The sequence below is a fragment of the Lasiosphaeria miniovina genome (genome assembly GCF_030549165.1).
Source record: "Lasiosphaeria miniovina strain SMH2392-1A chromosome Unknown B0T26scaffold_3, whole genome shotgun sequence".
Classification (NCBI taxonomy): domain Eukaryota; kingdom Fungi; phylum Ascomycota; class Sordariomycetes; order Sordariales; family Lasiosphaeriaceae; genus Lasiosphaeria; species Lasiosphaeria miniovina.
Genome location: NW_026848222.1, coordinates 4,632,394 through 4,656,514, shown reverse-complemented (window position 1 = coordinate 4,656,514; position 24,121 = coordinate 4,632,394). Strand labels below are relative to the sequence as shown.

The 24,121-nt window shown below is 58.5% G+C and overlaps 10 protein-coding genes and 1 non-coding gene across 11 annotated transcripts; 4 read left to right on the top strand and 7 right to left on the bottom strand.

Moving 5' to 3' along the window:
• Positions 1-904: 904 nt before the first annotated feature.
• B0T26DRAFT_644166 (peroxin-3) lies at positions 905-2,686 on the top strand (the record flags this gene model as incomplete). The annotated part of the gene is made up of 3 exons (XM_060437602.1): positions 905-1,062; positions 1,127-1,512; positions 1,599-2,686. The coding sequence occupies 3 exons, from the start codon at positions 905-907 to the stop codon at positions 2,684-2,686; spliced, it is 1,632 nt and encodes a 543-aa protein (XP_060298899.1).
• Positions 2,687-2,694: 8 nt separating this feature from the next.
• Positions 2,695-3,287, bottom strand: B0T26DRAFT_243845 (uncharacterized protein). Its single transcript, XM_060433954.1, has one exon. The coding sequence runs from the start codon at positions 3,088-3,090 to the stop codon at positions 2,788-2,790; it is 303 nt and encodes a 100-aa protein (XP_060298898.1). The 5' UTR covers positions 3,091-3,287; the 3' UTR covers positions 2,695-2,787.
• A 356-nt stretch (positions 3,288-3,643) lies between these two features.
• B0T26DRAFT_643287 (sybindin-like family protein) lies at positions 3,644-4,390 on the bottom strand (the record flags this gene model as incomplete). Its single annotated transcript, XM_060437520.1, has 3 exons — positions 3,644-3,747; positions 3,852-4,247; positions 4,354-4,390. 3 exons carry the CDS (start codon positions 4,388-4,390, stop codon positions 3,644-3,646), a joined length of 537 nt encoding a protein of 178 aa, XP_060298897.1.
• A 393-nt stretch (positions 4,391-4,783) lies between these two features.
• Positions 4,784-6,037, bottom strand: B0T26DRAFT_243948 (uncharacterized protein). Its single transcript, XM_060433956.1, has one exon. The coding sequence runs from the start codon at positions 5,666-5,668 to the stop codon at positions 5,015-5,017; it is 654 nt and encodes a 217-aa protein (XP_060298896.1). The 5' UTR covers positions 5,669-6,037; the 3' UTR covers positions 4,784-5,014.
• B0T26DRAFT_643805 (kinase-like domain-containing protein) lies at positions 5,883-8,341 on the top strand (the record flags this gene model as incomplete). Its single annotated transcript, XM_060437575.1, has 7 exons — positions 5,883-5,992; positions 6,063-6,150; positions 6,265-6,414; positions 6,521-6,917; positions 6,979-7,391; positions 7,458-7,595; positions 7,646-8,341. The coding sequence occupies 7 exons, from the start codon at positions 5,883-5,885 to the stop codon at positions 8,339-8,341; spliced, it is 1,992 nt and encodes a 663-aa protein (XP_060298895.1).
• A 2,611-nt stretch (positions 8,342-10,952) lies between these two features.
• Positions 10,953-11,034, top strand: B0T26DRAFT_t102. The gene has a single exon. It is a non-coding gene; the product is annotated as a tRNA-Ser (tRNA).
• Positions 11,035-11,259: 225 nt separating this feature from the next.
• On the bottom strand, positions 11,260-12,582 carry B0T26DRAFT_740038 (uncharacterized protein; the record flags this gene model as incomplete). Its single annotated transcript, XM_060443801.1, has 5 exons — positions 11,260-11,877; positions 11,912-11,950; positions 12,026-12,343; positions 12,392-12,515; positions 12,554-12,582. 5 exons carry the CDS (start codon positions 12,580-12,582, stop codon positions 11,260-11,262), a joined length of 1,128 nt encoding a protein of 375 aa, XP_060298894.1.
• Positions 12,583-12,831: 249 nt separating this feature from the next.
• Positions 12,832-15,739, bottom strand: B0T26DRAFT_801609 (uncharacterized protein). Its single transcript, XM_060447030.1, has 2 exons — positions 15,103-15,739; positions 12,832-15,020 (listed from the first exon to the last, which is right to left on the bottom strand). Exons 1-2 carry the CDS (start codon positions 15,267-15,269, stop codon positions 12,992-12,994), a joined length of 2,196 nt encoding a protein of 731 aa, XP_060298893.1. The 5' UTR covers positions 15,270-15,739; the 3' UTR covers positions 12,832-12,991.
• Positions 15,740-16,133: 394 nt separating this feature from the next.
• Positions 16,134-16,867, top strand: B0T26DRAFT_750300 (uncharacterized protein; the record flags this gene model as incomplete). The annotated part of the gene is made up of 2 exons (XM_060445204.1): positions 16,134-16,221; positions 16,284-16,867. The coding sequence occupies 2 exons, from the start codon at positions 16,134-16,136 to the stop codon at positions 16,865-16,867; spliced, it is 672 nt and encodes a 223-aa protein (XP_060298892.1).
• A 1,186-nt stretch (positions 16,868-18,053) lies between these two features.
• On the bottom strand, positions 18,054-20,049 carry B0T26DRAFT_740035 (uncharacterized protein; the record flags this gene model as incomplete). Its single annotated transcript, XM_060443800.1, has 2 exons — positions 18,054-19,744; positions 19,827-20,049. 2 exons carry the CDS (start codon positions 20,047-20,049, stop codon positions 18,054-18,056), a joined length of 1,914 nt encoding a protein of 637 aa, XP_060298891.1.
• A 722-nt stretch (positions 20,050-20,771) lies between these two features.
• B0T26DRAFT_674598 (P-loop containing nucleoside triphosphate hydrolase protein) lies at positions 20,772-23,102 on the bottom strand (the record flags this gene model as incomplete). The annotated part of the gene is made up of 6 exons (XM_060439728.1): positions 20,772-21,307; positions 21,399-21,547; positions 21,627-21,711; positions 21,799-22,261; positions 22,322-22,818; positions 22,889-23,102. The coding sequence occupies 6 exons, from the start codon at positions 23,100-23,102 to the stop codon at positions 20,772-20,774; spliced, it is 1,944 nt and encodes a 647-aa protein (XP_060298890.1).
• Positions 23,103-24,121: the final 1,019 nt, after the last annotated feature.

The window sequence follows — 24,121 nt, the reverse complement described above, 5'->3', positions numbered from 1 at the left end:
TTCTGTTACTATTGATTGTCTTTTGGTCAGAAGAGAGTTGTGCCGTTTGTGTCTTGTTGTTAGAGTTAAAGTTGAAGGCAGGTGTGTGGTGGTGGTGGTCGCTAGGAGGGGTAGCAGAGTGAGCCGCCGATCGGGTGCAATTGATGAGGGGCAACTGCACGCAACCCAGCTCATCCTGCATGGAGCCCCAAACTCGATAAAGAAAAGCGCTACGTCAATTGAGTCGGTCAAGTGCTACAGTATTTGGCAATGATAAATTGGTCCGTGGGTCATTGCTTGCCCTGACTTCTCTCATTGTGACTGTTTGCCCGCCCCTGAATACCTAGGTTACCAACGTCACCAACAGTCGCGTGCACCAGGAACCCCCACACCCCAGAACCGATGACTATGGCTGTCATGGGACATCGATAGTGCGCTGGGGTGTGAGTGTCTTGTAATTTGTGCAAGGAGGTATCTTAAAGATAGCTCAAGGCAGCTCGAATGAATCACTATTTTCACGGCTCATCAGGAAAGAAAACATGTTCGGAAAGCTTTATCTTTGGTTGTCGGCGTCGTTCAGATGTTGAAATGGCCGACTTACATCCGGATAGACGATGGTCGGGGTTAGGGTTGTAAACGCTCAGCTGCGCCTGAGCGGTCTTGGCAGTTTTAAAGTGCCTTGATCTGGGCGCGCATGCACTGTATACATGCATCCCAGCCGCTATCAAATTGCCGAGCCGAGGTAGGTGCGTGCCATTTACAGCACCTCGCAGCTCTCATCCAAACTTGCGCAGCTGCGGTCCCGTCACGGCTGATCGCTAACGAACGTTGAAGCTTGCGCGACAGCATCAAACGTCGCCCTGCCGATCGCCGCAGACGACGACTCAAACGCAGACGCCGTGCTCTGCGCCGGCCGAGTTTCACCATGTTTGGAGCCACGCGCCGATGGTTTCGCCGCAACCGCACGCCCATCGCCATCGGCCTGGGCGTCGTCGGCGCCGGCTACGTCGTCACCCACTATGTCCTGAACAAGCTCAACGACGCGCGCGAACGCATGAGCAGCGATCGCATCGCCAAGGAGAAGTATGTCGTCCCATGCCATTCCTCCCTCGAATATCGTCCCGACTGACAGGCGACAAAAAAACAGCTTGCGCCGTCGCTTCGAGCAGAACCAGGAAGACTGCACCTTCACCGTCCTCGCCCTGCTGCCAACTGCCACGACAAACATCCTCGAGGCCATGAATACGGAGAAGATCACCTACGAAATCCAGCAGCTCAAGGGCTCCGTGGCCAAGACACGCAACGTCGGCTCCGTGAGCCCCCCCAGCTTGTCCGAGACCAACGCGACCGACGATGACGGCCGGAGCATTATCAGCGTCAGCGTCCAGAGCGAAGCCGGCATCCACGCGAGCCAAATCTCGGTGCCGTCCCCGCTGGCCACCGTCGATGGCGGCCCCCAAGAAGGCGCCCCCGCACAGCCACAGAAAGCCCGCAAGACCAAGAGACAGCTCTGGGACGACCTGACTATTAGCTGTGAGTATTCTGGACGAGGCTGCCGCCGGCCTGCGCTAGACTTTGTCTCTGACTACAAGCTAACTCGTCCTTCCTTTGAAAACTAGCTATCACAAGAGCGTACACGTTACTCTACACGTTAGGGCTGCTAGCTATGCTGACGAGGATACAACTCAACCTCCTGGGCCGGAGAAGCTACCTGTCGAGCGTCGTGTCGCTGGCCACCGGGGGCGCCCAGGCGACCATCAGCCTCGAGAACAACGACGACGACAGCCCGGAACAGGCCTATGGCAGCGACTTTGATGTTAACCGTAAGTACCTGACGTTTAGCTGGTGGCTGTTGAACCGCGGGTGGGTTGATGTCATGCAGCGCGTCGAGCAGGCTGTGCGGCAGGTGTTTGGCCAGCTCAGCCCGCGTGACTCGATCACGCTCAGCACCTTCTCAGAACTCACCAGCGACGTGCGGAGGCTCGTAGAAGGCAGCGTGCCGGGAAGTGCGGCCTCGGGCACCAGGTGGCTGCCCATCCTGCTTCCCCCGCCCAACATGGAGGACTTTGTGCTGCGCGAGTCGGGCATCCTGGACGAGGCCGCGTCTTCGACGTCGTCAGTCTCGCCGCCCGCCTCGCCCTCGTCGGCTGCCTCCCTCCGCCGGCTTCTGGACGAGACGTCGGACCTCGTCGAGTCGCCGACCTTCTCGCAGGTGCTCACGCAAATCCTAGACCAGGGCTTCTCGATGCTACTAGACAAGAAGCTAACCGCCGGCGCCTTCGACGCTGCGCCACCGACGACGGGGCCGGCCGCTAGCATCGACCTCCGCGAGTCGCACATTAGCCGCGCCGTGCTCTTGCCCAAGATCCTCAGCGTGCTGGCCCGCCAGGCCCACGTCATCGGCGACGGCATGCCCAACGAGTACCTGCAGGCCATGGAGGCGGTGCGCGACCTCGAGGGCTTCGCCGCCGTCGTGTACTCGAGCAACTGGCAGGCTGAGATTGCGCGGGACGAGGAAGTCGAGGCCCGCAGCGGCGGCGCAAGCAGACAGAAGCCGGCCTACGGCACGCAGCAAGACTCGGAGGCGCTGCTGCGGCAGAGCCAGACGTCTGTAGGAGCTGAGTCCAGTCTGGTCATGGTTGACCCGCAAGTTAGTTTCGACAGCGCATGGGAACGGGCGTTTGAGCAAAAGGGAAGCACAGAATAGCATGAACGAGGGGCACGACGAAATAATATGTGGGGAAAGGTATTACGGGTTCTTGTTTTTATTTTCTTCTTTCTTTCTCTTTTTGATGTAGACAAGCCAAATCAATCTTCATAGCAAGAGGAGTCGGGATGGGATGGAATCCATGGTGGGCAAACAAACAAACAAACAGCAAGGGGCCTAATACATACACACATACATACATACATACATATAGGCGTATTCTTGGGTCTTGTTTGAATACATATAGCTTGATGTTGCCCTTCACTCGCATGTGGCCGTGGTAATACTGGTTTTATTTTGTTTTCCTTGTTCGAACTGACAGTGAATATGGGATTTCTAAACCGTTGGTTCGGATTTGGAAAGGGGGTACAGGTAGGTACTTGGCCTGTCTGCCCTGGAGACATGGCGTGGTGTTTATTTGCAGATAGTGTAGACAGTTGAGAGAAACTTTTTCGCCATCCATTGACAGAAGGGCAATGTCATGTCATGTCACACGTGTCTATTTCCATATTTTCCAAGTATGTATTTGGTCTTGTTCTCCTTGGCGGCGCTTTCGGGCCCGATTTCCCATCATTCAATTCAGCTGTGTCCGCCAAGGCCTCTGAGGCCCATCGGAGTTTTAATGAATAACAACAAAACAGACACTACTGCTGTCGAATACTCTCTTCCTGCTCGGCCCGCACCCCTTCCGTTAGCTTGCTCGCGCGGCTGAATACGTGCTCACGGCCATCTGGCCGATCTCGACTGCCGTCCTCGGGTTGAGTCTTGTAGTTCTGTAACAGCGATGTCGGGGGACTAATGCTGTTGCTGCCTGGCGTCTCTCCCTCTTTGTCGACCGGAGGGGCTGTTTTCGGTCTTGTTGTCGTCTCCTTGCGCCCGTCCAGACCGCCGGGAGGCGTTGAGGACGTTGTCGCTTTTCCGCTGCTGTTGCTTTTCGTCCTCTTGCGCTTCTCGTCCTCACATCAGTCCCCGCACGAACTGGTCGAGCCCGAGTTCGAAGAGCTCGTTCTTCACCCCGTCGCCTCCCTTGTGCTCGACTGGCGCGAGAGGGTTCTTGACCACTGCGGAGCGAGATGGGATGGTTAGTCACCCGCTTCTTTCTTCTCTCCTGACTTTTTTCCTACCAGGCCAGGACAGAACAATGTTGGGATGGTGCATCACATACCGTACTCGACCCACAGGTTGATGTAGATCTGGTGCAGCACGCTGCGCATGCTCAGCGTGGTGGTGTCGGTCAGCATGACGAAGCGCAGGCTGCTGGCCGTCTCGTAGTAGTGCAACTTGTACTGGCCGGTGCGGTAGCTGATGAAGGCGTCGTCGTCACCGCCGAGCTTGCGCACCATGTTGCGCAGCGAGAACACGGTGCCGAAGATCAGCTTGGCGTCGTCGCTGGCCTTGACCTTGACCGACCGCCGGTCCGTGTTGTGCGGCCCGCCCCGCGGCGCCAGCGTGACGCTGCCGGCGCCGTCGCCCGTGACGATGTTCGCCGTCGCCGGCGTCGCGGGAGCAGCCGCGGCCGCGGCCGACGGCGGGAGCCAGAGCTTAGAGTAGATGCATTCCGCTAAGTAGTCACGCGCGCGCGCCGGCAGGGTGTCAGCAATGTTTGCGTATGAGGGACGGCCGTGGGCCAAGTCAGATTGCGAATAGAAGCAAGGAATGTGACGTACTATGCCGGTCGAAGATGTAGAAGGAGTAGATGACCATGGCGCAGGACAACTCGGCTCGCCGTCCCCTGGGGCGACGATTGGTCGCAGAGGAGGACAGGTCAATTGATGTTTCAAGGTGTCTGTCGCTCCCGGGGTAAAGGCGGCGGCAGCGGGTCGCGATGGTGGTGGATTGACATTTGACATGCGTACGTACAGTGTGCATGGAAAGTTGTCACTGGGGGTTTGGTCCCGTTCTCGTACTTACCAAGCTAGCCCGCGTCGGAGCTGACCCTGGTCACATTTGATTTTCTAAAAATGGGGTAGGGTAACCCTTGTCTTGGCCGGATGGGGGATCAGAAACTTGGGGGGAAGGAGAGGAAACAGACTGAAAAGGATAATCTTATCATCTCATGTCTGGGCATGGAGCCCGCGATGCAAATCTACGATTTCCGTCCGTCACTTACCTACAATCTACAATGCAGACATGTTCGTTTTTGACAGTCCGGCAGGGGATAGCGCGGGGCCCGACCAGGTGCCGATGAAACAGTGGAGGCTTGTTTGTGCTCGCTTTGGCCCGATGTGAGGCTCTTGTACAATCAATTGATCGCTGGGCGGCCCTAGGTTGGGCTGTGATGGAGGGGTGTGAAGGGGCAGGCAGCTGAGGGGTTAGGTTGCGCCTGCCCTATGGACGCAGAGTTCGACTCCTGCAGGTGGTGGTTCCATTTTCCACGGGCCTGGGCGGGCAGTGTCTCGGACACGACCTCAGCAGGGCCTGGGCCACCAGAATGGACCCAGAGCCCTGCGTCAATCGTCGCTCGCCGTTGGACTTTAAAAGCCTAACCGGGCGGCCCAAGCACGGCGCTCTGCCTGGCCGCTGGAATAGGCTTATTGCAGCCCGGCAGACCTCCACGGGACCGGGCAGTAGACGCCTTTTACGGATACCTGGCGTACCTATCAAAGGGAACCTGGAAGGCAGCCGCTTGGGCAGCCGCTTGCGGGCGCATCCCAATGGCGGGCAGTCGGTTCCATTCACGATCCCAAGGACGTGGCCCAGCTCAAGAGAAAAGGGCACGCGTTCAATGAAGACCAGACCAGACCAGACCAGACCAGGTGATGGACGATACAAAGAGAGCTGCTGAAAACTTCCTGGAACTACCTTACCAACCTCAACCTTAGGTGCAGCCTCATGCGGAGCCTCCCCACGTCGGTAACCTACGGTACTGTACATACCTAAGCAATAGACAACTAGTGGAGGTCTAACTGACCCCCAACCCACGCCCGCACGACGAGGGCTTGGCCAGCATCCATCTCCTGGGAGTTGGAGCTGTCTCTGCATCACTAGTCGCAAGTGCTGCCCCCGCTCTCTGCGAGAGAGAGAGAGAGAAGTTGGAACAATGCCGACACACGATTCCTCGCGGGCTCGACCACCGACGTTTTCGTTTCCCCTTCGCCCGCGTCAGGGCGGCGACGGCGAGCGCGACGGCGACAGCAACGGCGACGACGACGCCATGGCTTCCCCTCCAAAGACGGCGCATCCCACGGGCCTAGGCATGAGCATAGGCTCTGGTCTGGGCTCGGCCATGGGCTTGCCCTCGCCCGGCATATCAATTGAATTCCACGACGGGGACGGTGATGCGGGCTTACCCTCCGCGCTTGACCAGTATGTCGTCGAATTTGATCTGCTTGGGCATCGTGATTGATGGTGCGCATGTATGTTAACAGCACCCCAGCCCGAACTCTGCGCCCGCCCACATCCAGCAGTTCAAGAGCCCGATGCGACACCATAGGAGGACGCCATCTGCGCATCGCGAAGTAAAGGTGTGATGAGATGAGAATTGTATCTGTATTTGCAACTTGGCTCACTCAAGGGCGGCGCGCGCGCTTGTAAAGGGGAGGCTGACGCTGACGCTGACGCTGACGCTTTCATCTTAGGAAACTCTCAATGCGCGGTCCGAGTACATGAGCGACGACTTGGATGGCCAGTATCACCATTGTATCAACCAGTACATCCTCAAGGACGAGATTGGCCGCGGCTCATACGGCGCCGTCTACCTGGCCACGGACCAGTTTGGCAATGAATTCGTGAGTTCGGTTCTACCTCGCCCTGACACTGACACGTTCTAAATGTGACGAACAAACGGGACGAAAGGAGCAAAGTTCAAAAACTAACTCGGCTGTTCTTTGCCAGGCCGTCAAAGCCTTCTCCAAATCGAGGCTGCGGAAGCGCGCGCAGTCCAACATCCTCCGTCGGGGCCCTAGGGGCCTTGGTGGCTTCCCTCCCCGCGTAGGCTTCGGTGCTCCCGATGCCGCCAACACGCGCTTCTCAGACCAAAAGGCGCGCGAATCCCAGGACGCCCTCTTCCTCATCCGCGAGGAGATCGCCATCATGAAGAAACTCAACCACCCCAATCTCGTGCAGCTCATCGAGGTCCTCGACGACCCCGAAGAGGACTCTCTATTCATGGTGCTAGAGATGTGTAAGAAAGGCGTCGTCATGAAGATAGGGCTCGGCGAGCCGTCAAAGCCCTATCCCGAGGAGGAATGCCGCTGCTGGTTCCGGGATCTGATCCTGGGCATCGAGTATCGTGAGTCCCCCCCCTTCTCCCATAGAAGCAATGTCATTCTCATCATGTGCCGCCGTGCTAGTTCATTCCCAAGGCGTCGTGCATCGCGACATCAAGCCGGATAACCTCCTTCTCACCGGGGATGACGTTCTCAAGATTGTCGACTTTGGCGTGTCTGAGATCTTTGAAAAGACTGACGAGATGCGGACCGCCAAGCCGGCCGGCTCCCCGGCTTTCCTCCCCCCCGAGCTGTGCGTCGCCAAACACGGGGATGTCTCTGGCAAAGCAGCCGACATCTGGTCCATGGGAGTCTCGCTCTATTGCCTGCGCTATGGCAGGCTCCCATTTGAAAGAGACAATGTGCTCGAAATGTATGAGGCGATCAAGACCGAGACGCCACAGTTACCTCCCGACGAAAACGCCGATTTTGTAGACCTGATGGGGAGGCTAATGGAGAAAGACCCAGAGAAGAGAATAACGATGGCCGAGCTCAGGGTAAGCTTCTGCTCTTCCCCGGATTTAGTGACAAAAGCGCCATCGCAAGTTCTAACCAGCGTATAGGAACACCCTTGGGTGACAAAAGGGGGCGAGGATCCTTTGCTCAGTGCCGAAGAGAACTGCTCTGACCCTGTTGATCTTCCCAACGCGCTCGAAGTTAACCACGCCTTTACACGGAGGATGAGCCACCTCCTCTGCGTGGTACGTAACCGCTGCCACCAGCCCTGGTTGTTTTTCTAACACATGATCAGGTGAAAGCGATAAGGAAATTCAAGAGCCTTCTGGGTCCCAAGGGTGATGGGGTACCGCCCCAGGAACTACCGTCTTCGACTGAACCGGAGAAGGATACGACACGGCAACCAGATGCTGTGAGTGGCGAAAAGGAAGAACAGCCATTGTTGGAGGGAGGAGATTCCACGGTCGACCACGCGAAACGTGTCTTGATGGAGCGCGAGAACTTCCTCAAGCTCAAAGGCAACACGCGCGGAAATGCCAGCTCGAGGGGGCGACAGGCGATGCACGACCTGACCATAACGACAGACAGCGTAGATACCCTGCTGCTCGGCATTGGGACGGGCGGTATGGACGATTTCTCGCGCGAGGCACCTGAGGCCGACATCATCTCGGACTCGCCCACCGTTGTCGACTTTAACATTTACGACCAAGCCTTCGAGGCCGAAGTTGACCGCATCAAGAGGTCCTCGAGCCTTCGCAGGGGCGGCGGGGACAACAGCCGCAAGGGAACGGGCACGCTCTACCACACCAAACTTAACGAGAGGAGCCACTACAGGACAGACGACGAGAACCTGACTTGGGCAGCCCCAACCGCGGGAGGCTCCAAAAGCGAGGCGGTTCCTCCCAAACGAAGTGGCTTCAAGTTTGCACAGCTGGTAGCACAGGCCGTCCAAGACGCAAAGGACGGCAAGGAAAAGGCTGCAGCCCAGTGAAGACGAGAGCCAGGACAAGGCGACGGATTGAGTATTTATTCTTTGGCTATAGTTCGGACCCAACATTGGATTTGTTTCATCTGGTTCTTGTACCGATAGCCTCGCCCTCCGGCGCTGGGATTGGGAGGCAACTCGGCAGGGTAAGGAGAGGCAAGGAGGATAGGAGATAAATTGACTCTGGGAAGAGCGGCAGGACCCGCGACTGATAAAAGGAAGCAGCACCGAGGGCTTCTATGTTTTGCATACCTACCTACGTTTTTGGAGAAGAAATGAGATGACAAATCCCCCCAGTCGGTTCTCGACGCTGTCCCTTTCTCATCCTACGGCCTTGCGTCAAACACGCCAACCTGCCCCCATCTCCAGGTAGCAATCCCTATTTTCATCCAGGCACCAATCTGATTTTTGATCCACGACACTGGAACTGCGACGCCTGGGCCTTAATAACGACCGCATGCAGCGTTGTCGCCTGGCCCGTGATTGGCCGTCACGGCAGTTTTGATACCTTAGTTCGATGCACGACGGGACGGTGCCTCCCACCTCGCAGCTCTGCAAAGTGAGGCTGAAGCTGACATACATCGTTACGTGCCTCATCATTTCCCGAACCTCGTCGCTCTAGGCTTGCCCCCTTTTTGTGCGGTCTCGTTTTCACAGCCCTTGTACTTGTACCCATATATCAGTGCCTCCTTACCATGTTTCCCTACCGAGCAGTCAGGCTGCTGCTGCTGCCGCCACCGCCGCTTCTCTACCACGGCTCGTATAAGTCTGCTGCGGCCTGAAGGATGTTATTTACTCTGGCCTCTCTCGCTTGCCTGTTGTCGCTTGTCCTCGTCGCGCAAGCGCAGTTCTTCGACCCGCCCCCCGACACAAACACCAACGTGCTACCGGGCTGGCAGTTTACGCTCTCATGGACCACGTCCGGCTGGGGCGCCGACGCCCACGTCTCGCTCGCCGTCTTCCAGAGCGACGGGGCAGGCGGCTATGCTTCGCACGTGCTTCTCAGTATGTGACACACTGCCTTCTTTGCTTTTGCCTGCGTCGTTCCCTCACACACACACACACACACGTTGCGATGAGCGGGACAGGACAAGCTGACTAGGGACGGCGGATGTGTTATCAGACAACGCCGCTGACCCAGGAACCTACCAATGGCTGGCTCAACCCCTCAACGGCCTGACCGCCGCCGGCGAGATACACTTCTCGCTGTGGTCCGGCGGGCTCGACCAAGAGAAGTTGCACGGCGACGACGGGCTGTCCTTCAACAGCGGCAAAGTCTTCCTCGAGTCCAACCCAGACACGCCAGTGTCCTCAGCCAGCGCCCACGTCTCGTCCCCAAGGCCGTCCACCTCATCGCAGCATCCCGTCGCCTCGCCGCACCAGAGCACGCCCCCCGCTCCTCCCCGCGAGAGCACACCCCCCGCGTCTCCCCAGCAGCAGACCACCGCCCGCCCGCAGATGCCCGCCGCGCCGCCCCAGAGCACCGCGTCCCCGCAACACAACACCGTCTCGCCCCAGGCCGCCGCCGCCTCTCCCTCGGCCGCCACCTCGGCCCCCGCCAAGCCGCCAGCCGGCAGCAGCCCCGGCCCGCCCGCCTCGCCGGCCGCAAACAACACCACCGAGACCGCGCCCCCGTCTGCCTCTACAACATCACTCACCAAGGACCCCGCGCACCCTCAGCAGACAGCAAACCCAACAACCACGGACCCCAGCGACACATCCTCGGCAAGCACCACGGAGTCCGCCGCAGGGAGCAGCAGCAGCAGCTCCGGAACCGGCAGCAGCTCCGGCGCCAGTGGCGGCAGCAGCCCGGGGGAACTGTCACGCGCGGCAAGCATCGCGACCATCGTCGGCGCGGTGGTGGGGGGCGTGTTCGGCTCCGCGACGCTCGTGCTCGGCTGGCTCGGCTTCCGCAAGAACAGCAAGGGCAGCCGGCGCATCCCCGACACGCTGAAGGAGCTCCGCCGCAATCTCACGAGCATGCGCTGGTCGGTGCTGTCGCCGGAGTCGGAGTCGCGTCCGGGTTTTGAGGCCGGGGCCGGGGCCGGGGGGAAAGGCGGTTTTGGTGGATTTGGAGGAAAAGGAGGGTTCGGTGGAAAGGGAGGCATATGGGGACGCGGAAGTGCACTGGTGGCAGAGCCGGATGGGGCGCTTTTGGGGGGGAAGTTTTCAGTCTAGCTTCTGGCTTGTATTTGTATGCTAGCATGTCTGGATTATAACACTGAGGGGGGGGGGGGGTTGTCTATTTGATTTTTTTATTCATCTGTGTATTTTATGTATTTACTCCGAGGCATATGTCGTAACCCCTGAACGAAGGGGCGGGATCTAGGGAGTGAGGGGCTTTTTTTTGTCATGGCCGGATATAGATATGGTCTGAGTAAGCGAGATGTCGTCTAAAGAGGAGGAGAGGGAAATAGAGAAAAGGATAGAAGGAAAGAAAGAGAAGAAGAGACTCGGCTCAACCCCTAATTGCCTACCTACCTAATTATCTACCCCAAGATCAGACCCGAGCTCTCGGCCCCTATACCTAACCAGCTAGCCAGGGAGGAACCGGGAAATATTCCCTCCGCTTCATAGTAGTAATAGCAGGGTGACTGATACATCAAGAAAAACACAAGGCATTGTGGCAGAGTGGTCTAATGCGTTAGACTCGAAATCTAATCTCTTCGGAGGCGTCTGTTCAAATCAGGCCAATGTCGGAATCTTTCTTTTTTCTTATTTCTGCCGACTCGCTCATCTTTGTATCATGCCTCTCTATGTTTGTGTGTAAATCAAGAAGAGGAAGAGGGAATTTTGGGGTGACCGTCTCATAGCAGGAAACCTTATTTCATCTAACGTCGCAAAAAACCACAATTAGGTAAATTAAGCTTTTTTTTTTTTTTGGTATACGTAACTCAATTCTTAATTTCTTCCCTGTTCATGTTCTACTGGACATCCCTCCTCTCGACTTCGTCCATGAGCCTGTCGTAGAAGCCCAGCTTGCCGGTGCTGGCGAAGGCGCCGTACGCATAGGCCAGCGCCTGGCTCCTGGCGCTGGCGAGACACTTCGAGAGCAGGCTGTCCTTGTCTTCGGCCGCCCTGACTATGTCGACGTATTCGCACCGCTCGCGCCACATCTGCCGCACTTGGCCGTCGAGCGGCTGCCCGCCGTCCTCGGCCAGGGCGTCGTATCTGTGAGGCAGGTCGAACGACGCCGGCATGGCCTGCAGGAACTCGGGGAACGCGCCCAGCTCCCACGGCACCGTGCACGCGCCCTCCCAGTCGATGATGCCCGTGACGGTGAAGTCGTCGTGGCAGAGCGGGAACGGCCCGTCGTTGGTGTGAGTGTGACTTGCGGAAAGCCGGCTCGCCATGGCCTTGATCCGCGACGGGAACTGCTCGACGATGGTGACCATGCGCTCCGCCGGGATCGGCGACCGCTGCTGCGTCATGCGCCCGATAGTCTCCCTGTCCCACTTGAACCGGACCGTGTCGGTCCAGGCCTCGAAGAAGGCCGCGGCCGTGTCGAACGGGCCGCCGATATTTTCCGGCAACGGGCTCGACTCGTAACCCCCTAGTCTCTCGGTTTCGGACTACGGTGCCGGTTTTTGGCATCCGTAGCGAGGCTATCTGGACCTGATGTGAAAAAATTGTAAGCTGCCAATGTACAAGATTTGTGGAGGATCAATCAAAGAGAAGGGGAGAACGAACATGGCACGCTGCTACGGAGCGGTAGAAAGACGGACGGTACTCCGCCGGTATCACGCCGCGGTGCACGTCGTAGCCGTCGAGCGCATCCATGGCGACGATGTCCGGGAGGACCTCAATCGGCATGTACGCGGCTGCCGGCGGGTTGTTATTGTCGTCGTCGTCGTCGTCGTCGTCGTCGTCGTCGAGGGCGTGGGCAAAAACTCTGGGGACAGGCAGGTCGGAATTCTCATTGATGAATTGTATCGTCGCCACCTCGGCCTCGAGCCTCCCGGCGGTGCCACCACCCTGGAGAGAAGTCTTGATGCGGACCCGGGCTTCCTAGCGGCTGCGGCTGCGGCTGCGGTCCGAGAATTCTAGCAGGCGGACGACGTTTTTCATGCCGCTCGTGACCTGGTCCAGGGCCACACATGACAGACGATGGCTGTTTACGCCCGGGGCGATGAGGCACAGCTGATCCCGCCGGGTCCGTCCGAAATAGGCGACGGCCCGGCTGTCGCCGTTTGGAAAAAGTAGTCGACGGTCGTCTACGAGGACGAGGTCGAGTCTGCAGTAGGCATGGCGATATACCGTATTGATTGCATACCTATCTTACGTGGCTGAGAAGCTTCGCTAGCCGGTGCATTTTGGTTTGTTTCTCAACAAGTTGCTGCAGACCATTCTCAAGGAGAGGGGCACATGTGTATGCTGTGCATACTGTACAGTGAGTGCAATGGGCTGGCGGGTAGGACGCGCTGATTTATTGATGTTCCATCCACGCGTAAACGAGACGTGCTATGTTGCCAGCCAGTTCGTGTAACAGAACGACTATAGCTGGTCGGCAGCTCCAATTCAACTTGCAGAAGTGAGAGGAGAAAAGAAGCACTCCGTCACAGGGGAAGAAAGGGGACCGAAAAGGTATATATTTTCAAACCCAGAAATAAAAACTTGATAATAAATCTAAACCATTTGTAAACATCAACACCACCTTCACCTCCCACTACCGCCGCTCCCGGGATTCGGAAGCGGCCTGGGCCCGACGATCTGCCGCCTCCCCGCACCGATGCCCTGGGCGCCCTTGTTCTGGCTGTCGCCGCCCGTGTAGCCCGTGAACTGGCCGATGTCCCAGCGGCCACCGATGCCGCCACCAATGCCGTCGACGCCGCCGTCGGCCGGGCGGGCCGCCTTGGCCGTCTCCTTCTGCGACTCCTCCCACTCGCGCTGCCGCTGCCGCTCTTGCTCCATCTCGCGCTCCAGCAGCGACTTGGATGCCCACCCCATCGCCTTGGTCTGCTTCTGCGCCGCCGCCCGCCACCGGTCCTCGGTTTCGCGCTCCGCCACCGACCCGATCAGCGCCTCCCGCGAGTACGTCGTCTGCTGCGCCGGCGGCTCGGGCGCGGGGTTGGATGCCAGATACCGTTCCGTGCGAGACTTGTTGGCGCCCCCGGATTTTTGAGGCTGTAACTTTTGTGGGGGCTGCTGCTGCTGCTGCTGCTGCTGTTGTTGTTGGTATCGCAGCGGCTGTTGCGGTGGGGGAGGACTTGTCATCGCGTATGCGGCCGGGTCGGGGAGCGGCCGTGAGCCTGTGTGGTGTTTCCGGACGGGAATCTCCGGTGGCCCATCTCCGCCTGTCCTGTGAGTTCTAACCTTGGCAGGCGGGAGGGCCGCCGTAGTCGGGTCGGGCAGCGGCCGTGGAGAGCGCGAGGGGAGCGGTGGAGGCGGTGCAGCTGCTAGAGCGTCTTGGGCATCCTGCTGCTGCTGCTGCTGTTGCTGCTGCTGGGTATCCCACTGGCTTTGCAGGAACTCGGGCTCGTCACGAACACTCCACGAGTCCTGCCTGCTGACCGGCCGCGCAGGCCGGCTGCGTGACCGGCCGCGAGACTTGGCGTCGTCGCCTACAGCATCTCGTCGGCGTGAGCGGTCTTGGCGCTCTCGCTCGTAGTCGGCCTCTCGTTGGCGGGCCTGCTCGAGCTCCTTCTCCAGCTCTTTGATGCGGCTGCTATAGCCGTTGTCCTGTTTTGGTTCCTGCTGCTCGGCCTGGTACTGGCTGAGAAACTGGCCGCGCAACTTGGCGTCGCTCTTGGCTCTGGCCCGTTGACGGTCGTCTCGCAGCCGGGCCTCGGCCTCCTCTTCCTCCTTGCGCCTCTTCTCCTCGGTTAGCTTCCACTGGCGCTCCTCATCCTCCCAGCGCTGCTTCTCCTCCTCTATCCTCTTGCGCTCCTGTTCTCTCAGCTGGTTCGCCTTCTCTTCCCACAGGCGCTCCTCTTCTAGGCGCGCCTGCTCCTCCTCGGCCTCGCGCTCGGCTCTCCGCCGGCGGTTCTCCTCCTCCATCTGCTGGCGCTGGCGCTCGGTTTCGGCCTCCTCTTCCTTTCTCCTCCGCTCCTTCTCGGCCATGTTGGGGACGCTGGGACCAGCGCTAGTGATCTGGCGACGGCCGCCAAAGGCGACGCCAAGGTTGCCTTGGCTCGCGCCGCCCATGTATCCGTATTGCGCAATATTCCAGGCGGGTGATGTGGCGCCCTCGTGCTCCTTCCTGCTCCAGCTACTGACATTGGCAGGCGACGTAGAGCCGTTCTGAGTTGGGGATTTGGTGGGACTCCATCGGCCTGAGCCCGAATCACCAGTCTTGGATGAGGCTAGCACGGGGGTCCTCCCGTAGAACGAGGAGGATGCGTTGCTAGCACTGGAGATGCCGCGGCCCCGAAGACCGGTAGGTGTAGAAGGGCCGGTGGACTGGGGGCTCATTACACCGCCCCCACTGCGGGAACCGATTGACGTGGGGAAGTCGGAGGGGTTGGCGCTGTTGGCAGCGCGGCTGAAAGCTATAAGACACTGGAGGACCTGGGCAGGGTCCTTTTTCTCAAAGAGATCGACGGTTAGGAACGTGTCGTGTTGCTGGAGGTTGAGGGGCGGGGCCTGGCAGTAGCGCAGGAAGTGCGATATGTTCTCCATCTGGACGAAGGGCATGGCCGACTGCTTGAACTTGATGCCCGGTGGCCCAACGACAAGGTTGACGAGTCTAGGGGCGGGTTCCAGAGTCAGTATTGATGCGCCATGGGACAAGAGAGGATAGAGGCGCGGGGAGCTGGGAGGCGACTCACTTGCACAGGGCAACCCCGTCTTTGAGGCCGTCGAGCAGATCATTGGCACGCAAGGGCTCGCCCAGAACATCTTCGATCCACGAGCGAACCTCGTTTGCCGCGGCGGGAGTGTATTTGTCCAGGCGCATCTTGCGCAGGTCCTTGTCTAAGGACGAGACCGACGCCATGGTTGCGAGCTTTCTCGGCCTGCGGTGTGGTGTGCCAATGGGGTGGGGTGGGGGTGGTGAGTTGCGGCCTCTGCTGTCGTGGGATACTCGTGTGTGTGAGGGAGTATAACCTCTGAGGTCTACTGCTGCGATTGATTGTGTATAACCTGGTGTGTGATGGTCAGGCAGCACGATGTAAGGAATAGCGCAATGGATGTAGGTTCTTGTCGGGTTCAGGTCGTCGGTCGGCGATGGGGGGTTAGCAAGCAGGCAAGGCAAGGCAAGGCAAGGCAGGATCGGCACGAAGCTAGTGGGTGCCCGGCTTAAGCGCTTTTCGAAGGGCTGCCAAAGGAAGCGCAAGACAGACAATGACAGTGCGCTGCTGCGATAGCGTCGGGTATCGTAAAACAAGTGTGGTTGCCCGCAAGTAGATAGGTATTCTTCAGCGCCGGCATCCTGTTCAAGTCGGGTTGTTCCAGTCCAGGTTCTCCCTCCCTGCGTTCCCGTCGCTCTTCGCAATGGGACCTAACTCCACTGACGCAGCCTGGCCCCGCCAACTGCCCGCCCACTGCCCGCCCACTGCCCGCCCACTGCACGCCCACCCCTCCTGGCAAAATACCGCTACCCGCTGAGCCACGGCAGTGACGCAGAGGCTGAAGTGGGTCGCATTGCTGGGGTGGCTTGCTAAGAACAGTGCCAAGTGAAGCTTTGAATTACAAAACTGCACTGTATCCTATCATTTCACAGTCCGTCTAGACAACGTCTCTAATCACTCAAAGTCTAGAAAGTGAAAATGAGATTGATCACTGACCAACTCACAACACATTCACGCAACTTCATGAATTAGTCCCTCCCGAACCTACAAACACTCGGCCCTCACTACCCATGGCGGGGAAGGAAATCACGCCTCTTTTCCGGGCGTGGTGCAGGTGGAAGAAGTTGCGGCTCCCGTGGCGGAGACAGTTTCTGGTCGGTCAGTGATAACGCCCGCCCCGACATATACTAAAAATGAGACAACTGACACCGACACTCCAGGCCTCGATCTGCAAGGCAACACGTACTGGGAGTTCCGCAACCGGGGCGCGCGCGTCGCCGAGGACGGGCGGTGGCGGCGCATCGTGCAGTACCCGTCGGGCACGCACCTCGGCGACGTCAAGGTTCCGCCGCTGTGGCACCAGTGGCTGCGTCACACGCGCCACGACCCGCCCTCGCTCGCCGAGCAGCGCGGTGACGTTGCCCGCCAGGCCCGCATGAAGGTGCTCGCCGCCCAGGCCGACGCCCGCTGGGCTGCCAAGCCGAGTCTGCTAGACGCTCTGCCGCGCCGCCAGGCCCCGCTGCCCGCCTTCTCGCCGCGTCCGCCGGTAGCCGCGCCACACCAAGAACAGCAGCAGCAGCAGCCAGAGCCGACAGAGTCTGCTGCTGCCGGTGCGCCGGTAGATAGCAGCACCTCCGAGACTGCGCCGCCGCCTAGGCAAGACACGTGGCGCAAGATGCAGCAAGACGCCAAGCCGGCACCGGCAGCGGCGCCGGGCCCGGACCCGTGGAAGAAAGCCCGCGGCGGGCCCGGCGAGGCGTGGCAGCCCCAGGCGTGGTCCCCGGGCTCGCCCAAGAAGCCATGAACCTGATTCACCGCCACTCTCACTTTGCAAGCACCACGAAAATCGGATGCACCAACCAAGCCGTCTCCTGTCTCTAACATCTAAACGTCCGGAAGCTCTTCAGAGGACAGGGCAGACCAAGGCAGAGCAGATCAGTGACAGCACTCACTAATACGGGAAAACACACCAACAACCCGAGACCTGAGATATCAGATCCCAGCATACATATCGAGGTTGTAAAATAAACAAAAGCTAGCCATCGCAAAGCTGTCCAGCTTATCTTTTACCATACGACGTGTGCCTAGGAGGCATGTTGTTTGGGGGGGAGGAGGGACAATAGAAGGAAGAGCCATTCATTACCACCGCTCTGTCGCGTCGTATAATCGAGGACTAGTTTGTACATACAAAGAAAGATCATTGTATAAATACAAAAGGGGGACGAAATGCGGTGCGCGAACAAATAGAGGGGGTAAAAACGGAATTAGATAGTGGTCTGGTTAGCCATCAGGAGACCAAAATACCCGGCTCACATTTTTTCGACTGGATATAATAGCCTCGACCCCAATGGCCTGACATTTTGTCGAACAAGGAACGAAATGAGGATTGACGCCAGTCAGGCACGGCAAGACTGGTATCATGACAAGTAATTATTGTTTTGTTTTGTTTGAGTTGTTCAAAAGCAAAAGCGCCAGGTGCTCATGCATATAGCCGCACGTCCGTCCGTCTATAGAGACAGGTATCTCCTCCTCCAAGTACTTCGTACAGTCAGTACACCAAACAAGACTCCTTCCCCGTGTCCAAAGTCCACGCCCTCCTCCCGTTTAGCTGTTAGACACCGTCTCTGTACTGTACAAGAACACGTGTGTCCGCGACAACCCTCGTCCTGTCCCCCATCCCGAGTAAACATCCCACCGAGCAATAAGCCCCGGAAAACAATTTCGTTATACAGACTGCCCAACTCACACTCTATGCAGCATTGCTTTAACTTCTGCTTCGCCTCAAGCAGGAGACAGGTAACAATAAAACTCCTAGCAATAAAAAACACATGGGATGCTTTCCTCTCGCCGCAGCAACAGCGGTGGGAGGTGGGGTATCAAAGCGTACAAAAGAAAAAAAAAGAAAAGGCCAGCAAGGTACAAGAGACAGAAATGTGAAGAAAAAAGGGGCGGTAAACAAACGCCCCGGGAGTAGACTCAAGAACGCAGATTCATTCGTCGTCATCCTCGCTTGGGCTCGCGAGGATGTCAACAAACAGCCGCATGCTCTTGGCCGACCGCTGCAGCGCATCTCGCGCCGCCTTTTCAGCGCCATCCGCCTTGGATGCACCGGCAGCCCCCCCCCTGCGGGCGCTCATGATTTTGTCTTCGCGAGCCTTGATGCCCGTCTCGACGGCAGCGCGCAGGTCGTCAGAGTAGACGACGTCGGCGGCACTGCGCACGTATATGTACCAGAGCATGTTCTCGAGCACGAGCGAGAGCTTAGCATTGTCCTCGGCGGAGACGCGGTTAGCGGCAAACGGGAGAAAGCAGAGCTGGAGCATGACCACCGACACGCCGTGCGCGGCGTCCGTGTCTGGGTCGACGGAACTAGGGTCCGGGTGGTGCGCATGCAGAAGCCCGTCTACGATGTGGCGAAGCAACGAGACGTATACGTAGTGCGGCAGTGTCGTCGCGTGCGACTCGATCAGCAACCGGAACATCGGTAACGGCAGCGCGCGTATGCGATCGGAAAACGTCTCATAAAGGTCATCGACGCGCGCAAAGGGGTCCGGTAGGTAATATGACGCTGCCGAGAGGATCCGGAACAGTCGTAGCCGTAACGGCACCGTCTCGGCCACGCTGTCCGTGACGCGAAACGTTGCTAATAAGGCGGATTCTGCTTTCACCGACTGCTTGCTACTTGTTATCCTTCCTCTTCTTGTTGTGCGCGGCCGTAATGGTGCTTCCGACTGTGTGGATTTCTTCTGTCTCGCGGTCTTTAATCGACCGTCATCAGCGCCTTCGTCATCCGTAGAGTCGGAGTCGAAATCGGTTTCTCTGTCCAGATAGTCCCCGAACTGGCTCTTTTCGAGGTCGACTACGGCCTGCGCTCGCTTCCGCTTGCTGATCCGGGGTAGGTCTGCCACAACCATCTCGCGGTCAAAAATCTCCTTGTAGGCGACCTTGTCGGCAGCCTGGTCGTCGTCGGCAAACGCGAGCAGCGCCCGCACCACCTCCCGCAGCGCGTTCTTGCGCTCCCTCCGCAGATCGTCTAAGTAGACGGCAAGAAGGCTTCCCTGCAGCACCGGATACTGGCACCGCTTCTTCCGTTCATACCCCACATCTTGCTCGTGTTGTTCCTCATCCAGCTTGACGCGCTCGTCCAAGTCGGCCTCCAACACGTCGATCATGTACTCCAGCCACACCTTCCAGTGCCGCCAGCGGTGCGGATATTCTACTGCACACCGGAATATCCAGCCGAGGAGTGACCAGAAGTCGGGCGCCCGTCTCCACAGGCTCTGCACCGTTGCCAATCTACCGGTTATGATGTCAGAGTCGCTACCGCTTCCGCTGTCACCGCTGTATTCATGCAGTCCTCCTCCGCGGCCGCCGCGTCCGGTGCTACAACTGATGGGGCGAAATGCAAAAGCGGCGCTCAGATTCGCGTTTACGGGCCCAGGGACGACGAGGAGAGCACGGAGGTATGCAAACGACCGGGCAGCAATGTGGGCGTTGTGCTTTTCTACGACACGCGACGTGAAGTGTGGATGAATGGTTAGGGTGCTTAGAAGGGCAATCTGCGACGCCGGGGCGACGCGGGCCGGTGTCATGGGCTCGGCGGCTGGTCGGCGGCCGCGCATAGGCGCCAGTGTGCTGCCATCGCTGAGGAGGCCGTTGAGGAGGTGGATGGCGGGAGAGTCTGGCGGGTAGGGCAGGACAGGCGCGTTTAGCTGCAGCTCAATTTTTGGGAGGAAAATACTATAAAGAAGGGTTGCAATTACATAGTTCCTCTTCGATGTGGATTTGGCAGTGTTGCTTCAGCTCGTGGGGCAGCTGGGTGGCGTCGCGGTATCGAGGGCCGTTGGAAAACGTATCGTCGACGAGGGGACTACTGAGGGCGCTTGTGTCTGCTAGCGGCGCTGGCGAGAAGCCCTTGGCTGTGTAGAATGTATTGGGAGTCGATATGCTGTCGAGCGTCGTGAGGGACGAAGTCGTTATGTCCATTCTGGGCGGCCAGCCCTCTCGCGTTGTCGTGTAGAGGTTGTGTGGGCGGCAGATGGGACTTGTGGGCGTGGTGTAAGTAGAACTGGCAAAGGCGTGTTCTTGGTTTTGGCCTGGAATCAGCTTTGGCGCTGGCGACGCGACATGGCGGGCGGGGGTGTGGGGTCGCGCCTCCCAGCCCATGGCTCCTTGTGCAGCGCCGCTCCTGTACATACATACTCCGTAGCCGGCCGCTCTTTCCAAACAATGCGCAGTTCCAGCGCAGAAAAAGGGGCACCTGCTGCCTCCCGCAATCCAAACAATCCTCCGATCTCCAAGATACGCAACAAATCAAAATATTCATAATTAACTTGAGATCAAAAGGCCTCAGCCCTCTTGAACCCCATTCATTCTAACTCTTACAAATCGGACCGCGAACTAAAACATTTGACACGAGGCCGCCATCTCGCAAAGAAACTCATAGTTTGATTGTCTGCCCCAATTATAAATGAATTATGTCGATGTTTATATTTATATTTATGAGAGATGTGGCTGGATCTCTGGCAACAGCAGCTACGGGTCCGTATAACCAACCCCCACCACAAGAGAGGCGCCTAGTCATACGTGACGCTGAAATCAACCAGCAACCACTTCCGAGATACCGAATCTTCCAGTATCAAGCTTTACAACCATAATGGCATAAAGACACATCGCGACACGGCCCCTACCCCATCACCATCACATGTTCACCTCTTCAGCTTCAAGACCAGCCACGCGGCGATGCGGTACCCGGCAATAATGCCCATCATAATACCCACATCCTTACCCATGTACCCGGGGCGATAGCCATACTGATCTAGCACGCCCTGGCCGCGGATGAGGCACTGGTCCGCGAGGTCGGTCTGCCACATGCACTGGCAATCACCCCCAGGCAAACTGGCGGAAGCGCACGCATAGACCCTGTCGGCGAACTCGTTGACCATCATGTTCTCAAAGACGTACTTTTGGTAGTCCCAGAAGTGGAACACGTAGCGGTAGAAGACGTTGAGCACCGTCGGCGGCACCATGAAGCCGTCGACGCTCATCCACAGGCCGTTGGCGAACGCGACCAGCGCCAGCGCGATGACGAAGACGGGGAACGCCGACGTCACCAGCACCACCAGGCCCTCGGCCGCCAGCAGGTCGAGGAACAGCCACAGCACCCACGTGAAGAAGGCGCGCGCCGTCGGCTGGAAGTTAGACAGCCAGTACGAGATAGCTGAGAAGACTACGGAGAAGACGACTGTGTGACCAAAGTTCTGGCGGTTAGCTTTTGGAGAAAAGAAACACTGATAATATCTCAGGTTGGAAACGTCTTGTAGGCTGTCACCTACACAGGTATGGTGTCCCAATCAGGAAATTTGAGATCACCAGCTCGGTCGCGCCGTAGAGCCCGTTGCGCTTCTCCTTGAGGAACTGCTCGTAGTCCTCGAGAAAGGCAGGGCAATATGCTACGGCCATGAAGGACATGAACGCGCTCCCGCTGTTTTGGGGGGCAAACGGCCCATGTTAGCAAACCTCTCTCTCTCTCTCTCTCTCTGGGTGGTTGTTGTCAGACATACAAGAAAATGGCGTTGGTCAGGGGGATGATGGAGGACTGGTCGGCACCGAGCCGCAGCCAGACGGTGCCCATCATGATGGCGAGGCCTAGAGCACAAAAGTCGTTGGGCGTCAGTCCAAAGCCGGGATCTCTCTGTCAAATACGAAAACAGGCAAAATCACGGAAACACTCACCTGTGTACATGGCCAGGCGGATGCCATAGACAACCACGTCGCGGTAGCTCTTGACAAAGCTGCGATGGAGGAGCGTCAGGACCAAGCTGGGCGCGCTGGGTCTCTTTTCGGCGGCTGCGAGCTCGAGCGTCGTGTCCGAAAAAGAAGACAGGGCTGCGCCCTTAGCCTCGACGTCGGCGACAGCCGCGGCGAGCTCTGCGGCCCGCCGGGACGCCGCCCAGGCGTGCTGCATCTGCTCGAGGCGCCGATGGCGCGTCGCCGCAAAGTCCACGTTGACCAGCTCGAGCAGGAACTCGGCAGGGTTGACCTGCAGAGGCAACTCGAGGCCGAGCGAATTGTAGTGCGGCCCGACGACGGCCACAGGGCCAAAGTAGTGCGTCTTGCCGGCCGACAGGAGTAGCAGCTTATCGAACAAGTTGAAGGTCGACGTGCTCGGCTGGTGGATGGAAGCGATGACGATGAGCTGTGAGTCAAGAGTTAGTGCCGTGCAAGTTCATCTTGAAGACACAGAGCGGCCGCCTACATTGTTCCTCTTGGCCACACCCTTCAGATAGTTGACGACCTCCCAGCTGGCTGCCGAGTCGAGGCCGCTGGTGGGCTCGTCGAGGAACAGGATCTTGGGGCTCGTGATGAGCTGGCTGGCGACGCCGACGCGGCGCTTCTGGCCGCCGCTGATGCCCTTGCGGATAGGGGTGCCGATGAGGGTGTCGGCCTGCTCGACGAGGCCGAACGAGTCGAGGAGCCCGTCGATGCGGGCGATGCGCTCCCTCTTGGGCAGCGAGCTCGTGCTGGCGAGCCGCGACGCGAAGTTGAGCGTCTCCCGCACCGTCAGCGCGCCGATCAGGGCGTCGTCCTGCTCGACGAACCGGCTCATCTCGCGGAAGGCCGCGCGAGAGGGCCCGACGCCGTTGACCAGCACGGTGCTCTCGACCTTAAGGGCGCCCGTGGGCCGCGATGCGAGCACGTTGAGGAGAGTCGTCTTGCCGCAGCCCGAAGGGCCCATCAAGGCACATATCTCGCCTGGGTGTTTGGGAAATCACAGGAGCTTAGCCAAGGGTCACTCAGAGGGGGGTTCAGCTCGGCACCGTACCAGCCTCGACGATGCCCTCGACGTTTTCAACAATGGCCTTGGGGAGCTTCGTCTCTCGGTCTTTGACAGTAACAGTGACGCCGCGCCAGCTGATGTTCCGGACCGTCGTGTTTTGCAGGTGCGCCTCGGCTACAGCTCGTCGTTCAATGTCGACGGGCCCCGTGTCTTTCGGGGCCCGGTCGAGACGGGAGTCATCCGAAGTTGTGCTGGTCATTGCGGACAGAATGCCTTGATTGTTCTGGATGGAGTAAACTAGGGTATGTGCATGACAAATTGGAAAGAAAGGGAACTAGTAAAGAAGATATATAAGTAGAGCTCATGCTGGTACCCAGATCCAATGCCGACCACTCCTGAGGGCCGGTAGCTTGAAACCAGGCCGGCGAGGAGAAGATGACGGCAAACCAAAAGCCCCTTGACAGCCAAGATGGCCGGCGAAGTATGTACCTCGGCGATAGGTGAGACTAACAACATGGCATAGAGCCCGAGGAACTACTCCGTACACAAGAGAGCCACCAGGCACACGCCCCAGATCACCGGCCCTCATCAGCCACGCATCGCGGGAGCCAACCGAAAGGCTCCCAGAGTCAGTCTTGTTCGCGAAGGAGGCAGTTGGGCATGTAACGATGATTCGGCACAGCCACAGCGGCGCCGCGGGTTAGCTCCAGGCTCTAGGGTCCAGACGGCGACATTGATGACAGGTTTAAAGACAAAGGATTTGGAGGTCGCCGGCGGCGTCCCAACAGGCTGGCAACCGACATGTCAGCTTATTAACCGACTTACCTGATTTCAGGCTTAACCTAGTCTCGAGACCGAAGCACGACACTCCCGTTGTGTACGCAGTAGATTAGGCCGGAACTCGGCAGGGACCGAAATTATGGGGCTCGTTTTGGCCATCCAATCGACGTGAGAGCTTCCTGCTGGACAGATGACGGGCGTCGTTGCTTGCCATGAACGAACAGTTCCCAAGTTCAAGATGCAATGTCAGCATGGATACTGTGCTGGAGGTGCTGAGGGTAGTTTGTGAATTGTCGTCTCTCTCGGCCAAACCCAGCGTAGCGTACGGAGGTAGCGCCGGACCGCCGCTGTGTCTCGTGCAGAGTCGGCGATGTCGCTGCAGGCCGATGAGACACTGCGGCGTGGGCCAAGCCCAATCGAAAACTTTGTTCGAGATGGAGGTGCCCGAAAGGAGCGGGCAGCCACATTTCCCCATTTGCACTTGCACCGCGGAACCTC